The following is a 15,992-nucleotide window of genomic DNA, read 5'->3' on the forward strand; positions in this document are numbered from 1 at the left end:
AGAGTACACCACACACTTCACATTTGCCTACATGTCATTCCTTAGGACAGCGCTGATATCATAGGGATTTTCAAATGTCCGAAGTGAACAGCAGTAAAACCAAAGAAAGAGAATGGATACCCACACTTCAAAAGGCATAAACATTCCAGAGACAGTGTCTTGTAACATTAGGAAGAGCTGAAGCATTGGGAACTAAGTGAAGTGATGGAAGTGCCCCGGGGAGAGAGAAACACAAGTAGCCACATAGACACCAGACTGCTTTATTAGGTAAACGATTCCATTTTAGACCAATCTTCTCACTGTAGAGTTCTGTCCACACCCAGGAAAGCAGACAGACACTGTCCTGTGGGAACCATCTTCTACGTGATCTGACATTCAGGCCTCAGCCAGTATCTATGGTTTCTAAGAAGCAAAGTCCAGCAGCTCAGAGAAAAGCATTGTGAAGCTTGGGGTCAATACCTGGCCCCTATGCACACACAGACATGTCTGCACACACTCTACAGATAAATGTATATAGATTTGTTCTGTTTTGGTTTTTGTTTGTTTTTTTTACAAAAATAGTAACACAGGGTTTGTGCAGTTCTATCAATTTTTAAAAATCGCACAGGCAGAATTTACACTTCATCATAACCATATTTCACTTTGGATTCAAGTGGGAGTTTTAGGTCCCAGAATAATTTACAATCACCAGAGGTCCTGCAGTGACAGACTTAATGCATCCTGAGCCACACAATGGATGGTGCCATCACCCCTGTACTGACCGCTACAGCCCCAATTGCTCTCAGCTACAAGAGCCAAGCAGTCAAGTTCTGCCCACTAGCATTAATACACCATGGCTCACCAATTGCTCGGTGATCTATGTTCCCAGGCTGTGTGATTAGCATGTGCTCATATGATTTTATTAAATACCGTCCCCAGCCAGCAACATAGAGAAGTAAAGTGCAAAAGCAGGGGTACAGCAAAGAGGACAAAGAGATCCTACAAGATAGACAGACGGACAGATGCACACACAGAACCAATTTGCAGCCACATGTCATGTACAGACTGATCAGTAGGAATATATTTGGTTACAGTGACATGGAAAAACAAAACTACAATTCTAGTTTTTCTCCTAGAATATTCAAATGTTTATCAAATAGCATAATAAAGCTGACCATCAGGTGATCGAATAAACAGAATGACACACAGCAGTTTACAAACACAGATTCTGGGACTAAACGCTATCTCCACACTATCCAGAACCTGAGTTAACAGATACTCTGTTTTGCATACGTGATACTAATAAGGACGACCACTAAGTGTTTCCACAGATGACTGTCTCAGGAGAGTGAACAAACTCTGTCCTCCAAAGTGAGAGGCCCATTGATGTGTGGTTTCCTCCACAGAGGCCATGTCTCCCAAGCAGAAGTCTGTGACACCTTAGATCTGTCCCTCTGGCTCAAGCCTGGTGCTGAAGATGGCTCCAGATGCTGGTGTGACTCCTGCTGCTGGCTGGACGAGGTCCTCTTGGTGGCCCTCGGGTGTCCATGGCAGGAGCTGCCTCTCCTCCTCCCCACTAGAAGAAGGAGGTGTCTGAGGAAAAGGCACCTGCAAGTCTGAAGTCCTCCTTGGTGAGCACGCTGTACATGCGCTGTGGCAGGGAATTGGAGTAGGGCGCAGGCCGTGGCACAGTGGCCCTCAGGATAAGCTCCCGGCCTACAGGAGGTGGGAAGTCGGATACCGAGTTCTGTCTTCTCTCCTCTGGGTAGCCAGACCTCTTCAGCTCCTCCTCTGGCAGAGCCACTGCAGCAGCCTTGAATAGAATCAAATGCCAAACTCAAGATCTAGTTGAAAGATAAGCTACTGAAGGGTGGATGAATAAACACGAGAAACACACAATGTCCTACATTGTTTGGAAATGCATTATGTCCACTGTGTTATGATTGCTCAAAAGAACAAAAACAGAAAAGCAGGAAGCTGGAAAGAGCGTGAGCACTAGCGAGGCAGGCAGAGGTGGGAGACTGGGCACTTGTGGCGCCTCAGCAATGGTGGAGCTGCACTGTGTCTGCATTTCTTCAGGCAGTGACTCAAGTCCGCGTCAGATGTTAACAGGTCAGACTTGTTCTCAAGTCTGGAAAAGTGATTTTTTTTTTAAATCTCTACTCTCTCAATAAGTTCTTTTCAGATTCTCTTGCCAAATCAGAACCAGAAACACTGGCTTTGTTTGCTGGGTAGCTACTGTGACAGTGAGCTGACAGATGCCCATGGCAATGGCCACAAAGGAAAAGTGCTCACAGTTGAAGGCATCTGCTTTTACATTCCAGCTGCACCAAGTGCAGTGCAAACAGAGCCTTCATAACTCAATACTGCCCTCCTTTCATGATGCAATTGCTCAGGAAAATTCTTGGGCAATGGAAACATGAAGTCACTGTAAGCTGTGTAGCCAGAGGGGATGCCAAATCCAGCTGGTTAGTTAAGATGACCTTATGAAGTTAGAGGGATGGGGACAGACGAGGAACTATGAGGGACAAAGGCCATTTTGTTACCTCATCAGAAGACTCAGTCAGCTTGAGAAAGGTGAGAAAAGAAACAGTGATGAAAGGGAACGAGTGAGGTGGTTAGAGAGCTGGGCAGACGCAGGGTCACTTCAGAACAGCATGACTCCCCTGAAGGCTACTGAAGGTGCACAAACCAGACAAGGACACTGAACTACTGACATGGCCAGTGCCTCAGGCTCATGCATCTGATGGCCCAACAGGTGATGTGCAGGGTCATTTAATGAGAAAATGACTGAAAGCCCTCACCCTTCATGAAGAAGATGCTGTTTAAAAACTGGCTTGACAGCTAAACCATGGATTTAAGAACTGTTGTCTAGGAACAATTAAGACCGGAGCAGAGTTGGTCAGTTCTGCTGAACTCATTTAAATCATACAGACCCAAACCTATATAGTCGCAGTCAACTTTATAATAGCTCAGAATCTTAATATTTTACATTTGGTTTTTTGGGGGGAAGGGGGTGTGGCGCATGCACAAGCTTACACTACGGTGTGCATGTGTCAGTCAAACAACTACTTTCAGGAATGGGTACTCTCCTTCCACCATGTGGGTTCTGGGGACTGAACTAAGGGCATCAGATCTCACAGCAAGTGTTGACCCACTGAGCCATCTCACTGGCCCTACAGTTTATAATTCTGAAGAAAAGTTGTTAAATTATGTATGCTATAAAATTGAGCTAAGACTTAAATATAATTAAATCTTCATTCTTTAGTAAAATTGGTACGAAGTATCTGCTCCTCATGAAAAGATCAGTTCACTGGAGTCAGACAGCTGGAGCTGAGTTAAAAAGCAACCATGTGCTCGTCATTACATGGGCCTTAAAGCCCTCACTACCAGGCTGGACCCTGGGAAATGAAGGAAGCACACACCAGCCCGAGTGATGACACACACCTCAGTGTGTGCGACACTAGAGCTGGCAGGAGTGAGAGCACAGCTGGCCTTTGTCTCTCCAGTCTCTGTATGGGGACGACCGAAGAGACTACTCCAGTTCAGAATGATTCTCATTACCTCAAACAACAACACTCTCAACACTAAAAATCTAGGTATTTCCGGTTTTAAAGCTTCTTAACATGGCTTTCTTTCTTTCTTTCTTTTTCCTTTTGGCAGGGTTTCTCTGTGTAACAGCCCTTGCTGTCCTTGAACTCGTTTTATAGACCAGGCTGACCTTGAATTCAGAAATCAGCGTGTCTCTGCTTCTGGAGTGCTGGGATTAAAGGCATTCACCACTACTGCCCAGCTTAGCTAGTGATTTTCTTAAAAAAAAAAAAAAAATCACTGAAGATCTGAGTCTTCCCTGCTGAGGACACCTCCTGTCCACCTCTGGAAGTTAAGTGTTTCGCTGGTGGAGACGCACAACATGTGAGCACAGGTGCCACAAAGGAAGAAAGGCAAGCAGTTCTGCCTCCTAGAAGTCATTAATTTATAGCAAATAAAGTAATATGGTCTTTAACATGAAAAATTTAAACTTAGGGAACTACCCCATAAATAATATCTATTTTCAACTACTGATCAGCAATGCATTTGACTTTAATTTTGAGTTTCTCACTTGAGGACTATGCAACAGTTAGCCCGTGTGCTAGGTAGTTTTATGTCAACTTAACAAAGGCTAGAGTCATCAGAGAGGGAACCTCAATTAAGAAAATGCCTCCAGGGGGCTGGAGAGATGGCTCAGAGGTTAAGAGCATTGCCTACTCTTCCAAAGGTCCTGAGTTCAATTCCCAGCAACCACATGGTGGCTCACAACCATCTGTAATGAGGCTGTATACATAATGAGCAAATAAATAAATATTTAAAAAAAAAAGAAAATGCCTCCATAATATCCAGCTGAAGCAAGCCTGTGGTACAATTTCTTAATGACTGATGGGAGAGGGTCTAGCCCACTGTGGTTGCTGCCATTGCTGAGCTGGTTGGTGGTCCTGGGTTCTAAAAGAAAGCAGGCTAGCAAGCCACAAGGAGCAAGCCAGTAAGCAGCACTCCTCTATGGCCTCTGCATCAGCTCCTGCCTCTGCCTTGATTCACTCATTTCCTCCTCAAGTTGCTTTAGGTCAGGGTGTTTTATCACAGCAATAGTTACTCTAGGAAAGCACCAAGAAGATTGTCTCAGAGCTGAGCTTATGTTCTTGTTTCTAGTGTCGTCATGTCCCTGGTCAGTGAAAATTATATTTAGTGTACACCTTAATACTATTACCTGGATCCCTGATATTAATGTGCCCCGATTGAAGAATCATCTGTGGGTACCAGCATGTGTGTGACCAATACTCATTAATTGGTAGTGGAGGGGCTATATAACTTAACCTCTTACCTTCATGAGTGGAGGGAATGAAGATAACTTTTCAAACTGCATTTCCTTCTGTACTGAAACCTGTTTCCACAGTCCTCATAGTCTCAAATTCTTTTCCTTTCAAGTCAGTCTCTACTACAGGCTACTTAGAAACTGAAAGCAATAAACATGGTTTCCCCATACCATACCTCTGGCCCTTGCTAACAAAGTCTCCACCAGCTTCTACAACGCGTATGAGATCCTTCTAATTTCCAAAGTTTAGGTCTGAAATACACTTATCATTTTTCTTAACTCAGTGGATCTCAAAGCCTTAGAAGCCCCAGAGTCTGTTTCTTTCTGTGCTGTCAGTCTGGTGTGGGACTCACAACGCCATCCTGAGCAAAGGGCAGGCAAGAAAGACTGTCACATACCCGCTGAGCATTCACAAACAGTTTGTGGATGATCCGGCCTGCATGTCCTTGCCCAGCCCCAGTGACTGACACTTCAGGGTGCTCCAGCAGGCAGCTGACAAATCTAGAGAAGGAAGATGAGAAGGGTGATGTTCTTGAGGCAGCCTGAGCCTCATCTAGGGTAGATTCCACTGACCACTCCTCCTAAATCCATCCATGAAAGTGAGAAAAATGCTAGAAGAATTAAGTATTTCTCTGTCTCTAGTCAGAGGAGCATAACTTCTTCATTTTGTTCTTTCTTTTCTGGGTTTGCATCAATAGGCCTGGCTAACCTGGGACAACATACTATGTATCCCAGCCTGCCCTTAAATTCAAAGTAAATCTCCTGCGTCAGCTTTGCAAGCACTGGGATTACAGTCATGAGCTACCATGCCATCATATCTCAGAACTTTCACATTTTTCCTAGGAAGACTAGCAGCTTGTCCTAAAGACACACTGACGCATACAGTAAATAGTACCTTTCAAGATCTTCTTTTTCTTCCTCTTGCTCACATTTTTCAGTTCCAAATTTGGCCTTCAGGGAGCGGGCTCGGGCTATTATAGCTTCCACATTAGTAATCTGAAGGATGATTTCCTAGTGGTAGAAAGGGAGGCTCAACCACTGAGGCACAACAGAGATGCAGCCTTTAAAAACCTTTTTAGGAGCCAAGGAAATGGATCAGCACGGAAAGGCACTTGCCACCAAGCCTGACACCCTGAGTCAAGGGTGGAAGGAGGGAACCAATTCCTTCCTCTGTCCTCTGACTTCCATGTACATACACACCATCCTCAGCATCCCATTAATAAATGTAAAATGAAAATTTAAAACACAGCTTAAAAAAGTAATCTGCCAGTTGTGGGGACTCTTGGCAAGACCCTGACACAACACTTACTTCCAACTTCTTGTCTTCAGGATTGGGGAAGTGCAGAACTTTGCTGGAATGGGCTATGATCTGCTTTATAATCTTCTTAACCGAAGGAATGTTTTCCAGACTTTCTATTTATGAAAAGATCAAAGAAACAGTTAAAACGAAGTCAAAACCACATCTTTGGAAATGCACTTAGGAACTAATCAATGGAGACATTTACCTTCTTCCTTTACCTTGAGAACAGCTGCATGAATCACACAAGGCAAGAGGTGCCGAGCTAGGTCTGCAGGCTTCTGCATGGCCAGGTAGTGCAGCACCTGAGGGAGACATAGGGGACACAAAAACACGGTAGGTTATTACCAAGTATCATGTACATACATGGCCGGATGTGTAATACTTTTATGCAGCCGGCAGATCCTCATACAGGTATGTAAGAACTTTGCCCTCTGATGTACTGATAATAACTAAAACACGATAGGGCAGCAAGACCTTATCTCCTAGGACCATCCTGGCCTCTGGACTCTGAAGTATCATTATATAGCATCTAACAATGATGGATTCTTTCCAAGGCTCCACCATCCCTTCTCTTGACTTTCAGGATTCCTGTCCCTACTTCCTGCATCCACAGGCTTACAGCAGTGGGAGCACCACTGGAACCTGGTTCACTTCCCTACTCACTCCTCATCTGAACATTTCTATAATTTCTATCTCTAATGTGCTGGAGGATGGATTTACTTGCTGTTAAATTTACTTATGGGGATGATGTAAGGGGCAATCAGGAACCAGAGAGGACCAGTAGTCTCTAGAAGTGCAAGCATTTTTTGTTTCGTTTTGTTTTTTTTGAGACAGGGATTATCTGTATAACCCTGGCTGTCCTGTAACTCCCTATGTAGATGAGGCTGGCTCGAACTCATAAAGAGCTGCCTGCCTCTGCCTCCTGAGTGTTGGGATTAAAGGCATGTGCCACCACTGCCCAGCCTAAAAGTTTTTTTTATACATATAAAGTTTGATTGTTTCTCCCTTTTCAACTAAAGACTTTGAACAACACTCATGTACTCAGATCGCTGTGTCCCTTAACATTCCCCTAGTAATTTGGTGGAATTTCTTAGGACATGCTCCTTTTTAATACTTCTGATATAAAGTATGAGACAGTATGATACACGAGTCCTATATAAACCACAACTGTCTTTACAACTAGCTCTAAAATATGAAATGTGATAGTAGGTACACAAAAGCTTATTGAATTTCAATGTTTTGCTTGTTAAGTATGTGCAGACTCTCATGACTAAGATTTAGTAATAATTTTCTATTACCTTTTCAGCTTCTCGGGTGTCATCAAACAGTCTCCTCTGGCGTCTCGCTGGAATGGGCTTAGCAGTTTCCCAAGCTTCCACCCACATGTTGCTGGGGATCTTCATGCGGGCACTCAGCTCTCCCTTCAGAACCACATTGCCTTTCTCATCAGTCACCTCCTCTTCAATGTAGTCCCTTGGTGAGTACCACCTCACAAAATCTTCCAGAAAACAACCTGGATTAGCTGCCTAAGCCAAAAAATTCAGCAAGAGAAAGTAAAATAAATAAAAAGATAGCTACATAATCAACAGTTCTGAAAAGTCTATTTTCAAAATCATATTCACACTTCAAGTTTGAACAGCACATTTAAAATGAGAGATGTTAAAATACCAAAAACATTTTTTCCTGTTTTACAGAAGGAGAAATTTTCATGACTTTGTACAAATTTTGTAGTATAGCTTCTCAGTATTTAACAAAGCAGTAAATTAAACTCAAGTGCAGTAAATTAAATAATGCACAGCACAACCAGAATAACACAGTGAGTGATAGAAACCCTCTATTTTTCTCCTCGGTTAGTCAATATCAGCACTGTAATAGATATCAGCTAGGCTTCACGTAAAAACACCAACATCTAAACTTCCATATTGTTAAGGAACTGAAATCTCACTACTATTATTGTTCGGGCTTCTAAAAGCAAACATTAAAGTTCCAATCACTGCACAAGTACATAGAATTGACAATGATTTATTCTGGAATCTTTTCAGCAATTCTGCTTTCAAGTCTAGAAGATAAAGAACCTCAGAGGACTTGTGGTGAGGCACCTTTCAAGTGTCCAGTGTTGTTCGCAAAGTACTAAGGATGGGCATGGTAAGCACTGTTGGTGAGAACAGTCTGTTTCTAATGTGATGGGTAAATTCACGGGACTTAATGGCTAACCTGACCATCCCTCAGCTAAGGAGCCAGAAGGAAGTTCTTCCCTAATTCTAAAATCCAATCTTGTAAAGCTATGCCACAGTTCGTGACAGTGACTAGGGGTTTACGCACAGAGGTCTAGATCCTACCCAGGTAGCATATTCATCTGAGTAAAGATAATGTGGTGGCTATCCTTGAACACTGACTAATACATGAAGTAAGCTTAATAGAAAACAATATTCAATTCCTATGTTACAGCCCTCCTCTGCCCTAAGTTCTTAGTAACATACCAGGCTGCACCAACACCTCAGCCATGGCTTTTCTTTCTTTTACTGCTAAAGGATTTATCACAAGGGATGGCCCGGACTAAGTCCTTATGATGTACGGATGTCTTGTGGCAAACAGCCAGCCCCCACTCTGGAATCTCTAAGCAGCTCTGATGTGAACTGTTCCTATGCAGAAGGGGAAGGTAACTCGTGCATTTATGTAGAGCAACTATTTATTTAAAGCATCTGCCCCACAGCAGTGTTTCTAAGAGCACTTTATACATGTGCCTTTATCTCCTGGTTAAAACAATCTTATTACAGATTTGTAGGTGCCCAGTTCAATCCGAAAGCATTTAATAAGCAGCAGTTCAGTCCATGCACAATGTTAAAAGAACTGCATAGTTCCAGTGTGTAACATCTTCCTGCACACACCTCTGCAGAGACACTAAACTAAGAAGGAAAACAGCAGTGGAGGCTCACATTTCTTCTTGTACTCATGCACACAGCTGACTCCCTTCTTTCTGGTTTTATCCAGAGAGCAATTTGCCTTCTCTTATCCACCATGTCAACTATTTTTAATACTGCCCAGCAGCAAAAAAGTCTCAAGTGTCTATGATATTAAAGCTCTCATGGGGAGAACAAGCAGAGAACAGAAGCCTCTCCTTTATTATCATTTAATCCCTGGCAGGCAGGGAAGAAAGTGGAAAAGGTAGCCATGAAGTGCTTGTGGTAAAAAAGAAAACCCAAGCATTTCAGAGAGAAATCAAACTCAGGCCATCCTGTAGAGGACAGATGTGGACTGAGAAGGGCTATAAACTGGAGAGACAGAGGCCACTGTGATTGAAGAGAAAGAAGTTCAGGCCTGGAAAATGTTTCAGAACTTTATGAGTAGGTAGGGAAGCCTTTGGCCCACTGGGCTCCCCATCTGAGTTATTCTTCACATTCAGGTTGAGTATCCTTTAATCCAAAATACATGAGGCTGGGAGTGTTTTGAACTTTTAGATTTGTGAATTTTTAGAGACACAAAATGAGCTTAGAATCAAGTCTAAACAGAAAATTCATTTACTTTTCATGCAACACACAGACACATCTACCATGACGGTGATTTTATATACAATGATTTAAATAATTTTGTTTAAAATAATTTTAAACTATTTTGCCTATATTCAGGCAAAATAGTCACACACATAAAATTAAAGTTTCAGACACTGGATCATATAGTATCTTATGGTTAAGGACACTCAAATGTCACGGTTCCCTGAATACTATGTGTTGTATACCCAAGCACTTATCCAAGCCCACAATAACCCTGTGCAGATAGCAAAATACTGACTCTTCTGAGAAACTTCCTATAACAAATCAGTCACTTCTCCAACCCTACATTCTTTGAAGACTAGACAGTTATACATGAATCTTCTCTCATAAGCTCAATAGACTAAATACGGTATCTCTCTCTACCTACTCAGTGTATAGCACAAAGGTTTGTTGAGTAAAAAAAATCCACATTAAATCCCAAGAGTTTCCTAAAAGGCTTAAATTGGTTGAGCACACTCAAATGAAAAAATATCCCTAACACAGAGAGAATTTATTCAATTCTCAACTTTGGAAAGCAGGCTGATTTTCTTTTTTCAAACCTAGGAAGTGAGTCCTTTGGGGGCTGAGGTAGCATTTTGTAATACGTAATAAATCCAAACACTTAAAAAAGACACAGCCTTCCTGTCACTTTATAGTGTTTTTCACAGTTTCATCCAGAATAGCTGAAAATAGAGCCAGAGCTCTGAAAGTGTGACCCACCTTGAAAGACTCCATATCGGAAAGCAGGCAGGCGCTCTGCATGCGTGCACGGAGGTGCGCCCCCTCAGCAGAGGTCCCTAACTTAGCTAGGACCTCAGACTGCTCTTCCAGCAGGTCTTCTGTCATGGGCGCCGGCTCCTGGAAAGCACAAAAGGACAAAGGTCACCAGTGGCCCCTTTTAGACAGAGTAGAACCATAAAAATAGAAAAAAAAAGTTATTTCTGCTCATGTAGCCATACATACACATACAAAAGAGCTCAGAGAAATGAAAAAAAACTTAACAATCCCCATTTAAAAAATAACAAATTAAGAATAAATGACTCTCAAGGTCTCCTATCCCTGATGGACAAGACTGCCAAGTTTCCCTTTCAGGAACTCAAAGCTAAGACAGGGACTGTCATTCACCGCACATGTTTCTGCCTATTAATGTTAGAGAAATAAAGTTCTAATGATTATGTCACCACAAACTGCAACAAGAGCTTTTAGTGCAAAAAATGGGCTGCAGCTGATCAAAGTTAGAATGACCAGTACTGATGTGAAGTTACGAAGGTCTGCTTTCTGTGTTCTACAGCTACCACCCATCACTTTGAATTAACAACAATCAAGTGCCAGGTAAGCCTCACTGACACACAGGGTGGACAATGACTGGTGAGGACAATGGCACAGTGGTTCAGATGAACAGTTCCCAAGGCAGTAGGTTTATATTGGAATCCCACTATGTGACCTCACTCCTTTCAGAGGCTCTTTCTGAAAGCTAAGTCCTGGCACACACTTAGTAAACATTAACAGTTATAAGCACATATAAACTTCACTCTCTCACACAAACTAAATATGATTATTTACATATCAGACAGGCTTACAAATTACATGAGCTTCTACTGAAACACCACACTTCAGAGCAGAAGCCTTCACTCCTACTATTTTTATAAGTCACGGGATGGAAGAGAAGGTATAAAAATTATTAATTAATAAACACAAATGAAATACTAGTACAATAATATACATGGATCCAAAATAAAACTATAGTGAAAGGAATTAGCCACATAAACACACTGTAGCAAGGCATGATGGTACATGCCTGTAATCCTAGAACTTGGAAGATAGAGATGCTAAAGGATCTGGGGTTAAGATCATCCTCAGCCTCATAGTGAACTCAACACCAACCTGGGCTACATGAGACCTGACTTGACTTTCTCCCTTTCTCTCCACATCAAAAGCCAAGAAGACTTGTGTCTTAGTTAGGTTTCTGTTGCCATGGCAACACTGACCAAACCCACCTTGAGGAAGAAAGGGTTTACTTTGTCTTATAATTTCTCAAGTCAAAATCCATCACTAAGGTAAGTCAGGGCAAGTATTCTGGAACTTGGAGGCAAAAACTGAAGCTGAGGCCACAGAGTAATGTTGTTTGCAACTAATTGCTCTCCATGGCTTGCTCAGTCTGCTTTCTTATACAAGCCGGGACCACCTGCCTGGAAGTAGGCTGAGCTTCCCAACATCAACCATTCACCAAGAAAATGTCTTATGGTGCCAGTTCCTCCAGTGAGGTTTCCTCTTTCTAGGTGACTCTTGCTAGTGTCACATTGACAGAAATTAATCCGTACAATACTGTATTATTCTGCAAACATATAATACAAATAGTTCCATTTATATTTTATTTATTACTCTATATGGATCCATGACACATCAAGTGAATGGGATCACACACAATAATCACATGCATGTGAGGATAGAAACAAATCAACCACTTAGAGACATAGTTTAATAATAGCTATGAAAACATTTCATGATATATAAACCAGTCATTTCACAGGAAATCATGGCCAATAAACATTGAAGAATGCTTAGGTTCATCAAAAGTCAGGAAAATAGTTAGGCATGGTGGACACCTTTAACCAGCACTCGGGTAATGGAACTCAAGCAGATCTCTATGAGTTTGGGACCAGCCTGATCATCACAGTGATCAGGGCTACATAGCAAAACCTTCCTCAAAAACGAAAAAGGGAAAAGTCAGGGAAATAAAAGATACTGCACCATTATACTACTGATAATGATACTGACTGGAAATGTGATATATATAAGTGAAATAAGATATAAGCAATTTCAGTGCTAGAACCTTACTGTACTTTCTTGCTAAACTGCCCTGACTAAAATCTGTTAGCACATAGTAAGCATTTCATTGTGAGAAACGGAGAGTGAGAATTAATGTTTCCTTATCCTTTAATTTAATTTTACATCCTTTAAGGAGGATGTAAACCAGGTACAATTTTTTCACAATGTATTTATTTATTATGCTCATATGTGTGCACGCCCGCAGGCCAGAAGAGAGCACCATATCACATAACAGATGGTGGCGAGCCACCGTGAGGTTACTGAGAATTGAACTCAGGACCTCTGAGCTCTTAATCCCTGGAGCCATCTCTGAGCAATCTCTCCAGTCCCCAGGTAGAACCTTCTTAAAGGGAACTAGATAACATCTATCTACTTACCTAGCAATCCCATTTTTCTTATGAAATAATAGCAGGGACAGACCATTGAAAAGAGCAAAACCTGCCAGGCAGTGGTGGCGCATGCCTTTAATCCCAGCACTCGGGAGGCAGAAGCAGGAAGATTTCTGTGAGTTCAAGGCCAGCCTGGTCTACAAGAGCTAGTTTCAGGAGAGGTTCCAAAGCTACAGAGAAACCCTGTCTCAAAAAAAACAAACAAACAACAACAACAACAAAAACCAAACCAAAAAAAAAGAAAAAAAAGAAATGTAACTCAAACTAGGAATATTAGTTACTTCTGAGGATTAGAGCTGAACCATTGGGCAGTAGCTTGCTATTCTTTACAATAATAGGTATTCACATATCACTTATGCAAAAGTCAACCAACAAAAATGAACTGTTCTTTTCTAGACACTGAGTCCTGTCCTAATGGTATAAAATGGTTTTAAAACATGTTTGAAGAAATAAAAACAACCCTAATTAAAGAACTATTATTTTTGTTCTTTCCATTCCCTATTTTTGGAATATTTTATGCTCAGTTTAAGAAATAATAATTCCAGCTGGGCGGTAGTGGCACACGCCTTTAATCAGGAGGCAGAGGCAGGCAGATCTCTATAAGTTCGAGGCCAGCCTTGTCTACAAGAGCTAGTTCCAGGACAGGCTACAAAACTATAGAGAAACCCTATCTCGACAAGCAAAATAAAATTAATAATAATAATAATTCCAAGAGGCACAGGGACCTCTGTGGAAGAGAGGCACAGAAAAGTTATAAGGGAAGACCAAAGCAAAACAGCATTTCTAGACATGACAAGGCCACTGCACCACGGATTCACAACAGCTGCAGGTGTCTGCATAGGATCAAGCCAGTCAACATTAAAACATGAAGTGGAGAGAGAGGAGCCAAGGACAGATGATGGCTTTCAGGGAGAAGAGTCAGTTTTCCTTTAAGGGTGTGGCTCCTGGTAGGACAACCATGTTCCAGTGGATGGCCCTACACCCAGGAGCATATCAGCAAAAAAAATCAAGTTGATGAGTTATTTAAAAAAGAAAAAAAGAAAGAAAAAAAAAAGAAAAAAAGAGGACATAAGAAGGGTAGGGAAGGTTCAGATTCTAGAAGTTGGGGGAGAAGGTGAGGAAGAGTATGATCAAAACACAGTACACTGACTTCTCAAATCGAAGAAATGACCTTACACAAGGTGAATAGTATCCACTGAAACTTCAAAACATCACTCAATTTCAGAGTGACAGACCTGAAAGTTACACAGTTCACTTCAATTCCAAACCTAAGCAGACTTTAAAGAATCTCCCATACCAAAAAAAATCATCTCCTACTGGAAAGATACTCCTCAACAAAAGGAAACTGAGCTTGAAAGCCTTGCTGCACACACCTGGGTCACCGGGATGTAGAGAGGCTCTCCATTATGCAGCAGTGTGAGTCTCCCATGCTGGTGCAGGCGTCCTTCTGGCTTTAAGTTGGCCAACTCCTTGGGGCCTCCTTTCTTGCCACTCTCCTGGCCATTTCCTTTAAGGTCTTCAGTATCACTGAGGCATTCAAAAAATTCTTCTTCACTATCGCTCCAAGAATCCCAGGATTTTCCCACTTCTCCCTTTTCCTTCTCTGTATCTCTGAGATGGTCCAGGCCTAGCTGGCCTCCAGCTTTCCCAGCATCCCCTGAATATGCATTAGTTACATTATCTGAAGGGCTTGTCTTTTTCCCCTCATCACGTGCTTTCTTCCTTTCGATACAACAATTTAACATCTGAAGAAAACAGAAATAACATTTATGGCTGAATTGGAGAAAAGCAAAATACATCAATTGCTTGAGTATTTCTTTCTACTCTTTCCCAGGACCTTGCTAAGAATTATAGTGATTATAAGCAACCCAGAAGCAGCACAAAGAAAACAGCCTACATAAGTCATTACATCACTGGAGTGTTAGCTTAAGCTTCAAATGTATGTGTACACGCTGCTGCAGCTCTGGGGAAACTGTTACCTGTAATTTCTGATGTAGTAAACAGCATCTTAGATCTGGTGGTCCACTTGTTAGTCTACCAAATAAAGAAAAACAAAGCTTGGTTTTAGTAAAATTATATCAGATATGCCTATTTATACATGGCCATTTTTTTTAGCTATACTGCTAAGAAGCTAAAACTAGATTTCTATATATAAGAAAGCCAGATTCCAGAAGAATACATATGATTAAAAGTTCAAATTTATTTTTTTCCCCCAGCTCACAATCAATAGCAGAGATAAAAGACATGTGAAACATAAGGGCAAATTCACAACAGTTTCCAAGCTAATTAGAAACCCAAGCCTCCAAAGCCACCACTGGAAGTAACTAGTATACATTACCTTGCACTTCACACAGACTAAATGCACAGACTATCTGTGCATTCAGCTTTCAATTTTTAGGTGGATTCTCATTACACAAACCAAGGTCTCTCTCTGCCTCTATTTTGCCAATGAGATCCTGGACTTCCTCTGGTTCTAAATAACTAGGTTCTTCCACTCAGTGTGCTTCTGCATTTGTGATAACTTCCAGAGCAAAACAATAATAGCCAAGAGAAAATCCAGATAAACAGAGACTGGCAAACTTCCTAACACAAAGCACTTTTGGGTTAGTGGCCATTTTTTCACTATTCACATCATTTTTTCCTGAGCATGGGTAGACAAGCACTAGCCTATAAGTACGGGCATGTATGATCAGTAAACGGTCTATTCAATTAGTGAAGTGTTCAAATAAAAAGATTCTAGATTGGGGCTGGAGAGACGGCTTAGCAGAGCACTGACTGCTCTTCCAGAGGTCCCGGGTTCAATTCCCAGCACCCATATGATGGCTCATAATTGTCTGTAGCTCTAGTTCTAAGGGACCTGACACCTCACACAGATAATACATGCACATAAAATAAAAATAAATAAATTTAAACGACTTAATGAAATTTTAATAAAAAAGATTCTAGATAATGTTTAGTGACTGAATTTATAGTGCCCTTTAAAGGTATTTTCCTTCAAATAATAAAATATATGTACAGATGATTTAAGAAATACAAAGAGAAAAAGTACTTTCACACCCAGGAAACTATTAACAGTTGACTGTAGTATTCCTCTCCAATCTTTTTTCTATACCTGC

At 41.5% G+C, this 15,992-nt stretch overlaps 1 protein-coding gene across 3 annotated transcripts in view; it reads right to left on the minus strand.

The window, feature by feature from the left end:
- Nucleotides 1-244: 244 nt before the first annotated feature.
- The window catches only part of Rab3gap1 (RAB3 GTPase activating protein catalytic subunit 1), a 61,647-nt gene continuing 45,899 nt past the window's right edge, over nucleotides 245-15,992 (minus strand). For 2 of the 3 annotated variants that reach the window (XM_048443767.3, XM_048443764.3), the window contains 10 exons: nucleotides 14,856-14,910; nucleotides 14,250-14,621; nucleotides 10,379-10,516; nucleotides 7,427-7,654; nucleotides 6,334-6,430; nucleotides 6,138-6,241; nucleotides 5,724-5,839; nucleotides 5,227-5,329; nucleotides 2,526-2,546; nucleotides 245-1,792 (listed from right to left, as the gene is read on the minus strand). In XM_048443767.3, the coding sequence (XP_048299724.3) occupies nucleotides 1,556-1,792; nucleotides 2,526-2,546; nucleotides 5,227-5,329; nucleotides 5,724-5,839; nucleotides 6,138-6,241; nucleotides 6,334-6,430; nucleotides 7,427-7,654; nucleotides 10,379-10,516; nucleotides 14,250-14,621; nucleotides 14,856-14,910 (1,471 nt within the window). In that variant the 3' untranslated portion in view covers nucleotides 245-1,555. The remainder of the gene's footprint in view (nucleotides 1,793-2,525; nucleotides 2,547-5,226; nucleotides 5,330-5,723; nucleotides 5,840-6,137; nucleotides 6,242-6,333; nucleotides 6,431-7,426; nucleotides 7,655-10,378; nucleotides 10,517-14,249; nucleotides 14,622-14,855; nucleotides 14,911-15,992) is intronic. The other variant, XM_048443766.3, reaches the window with a different exon arrangement.

Source organism: Myodes glareolus, chromosome 5, assembly GCF_982192425.1.
Source record: "Myodes glareolus chromosome 5, mMyoGla1.1, whole genome shotgun sequence".
Lineage (NCBI taxonomy): Eukaryota > Metazoa > Chordata > Mammalia > Rodentia > Cricetidae > Myodes > Myodes glareolus.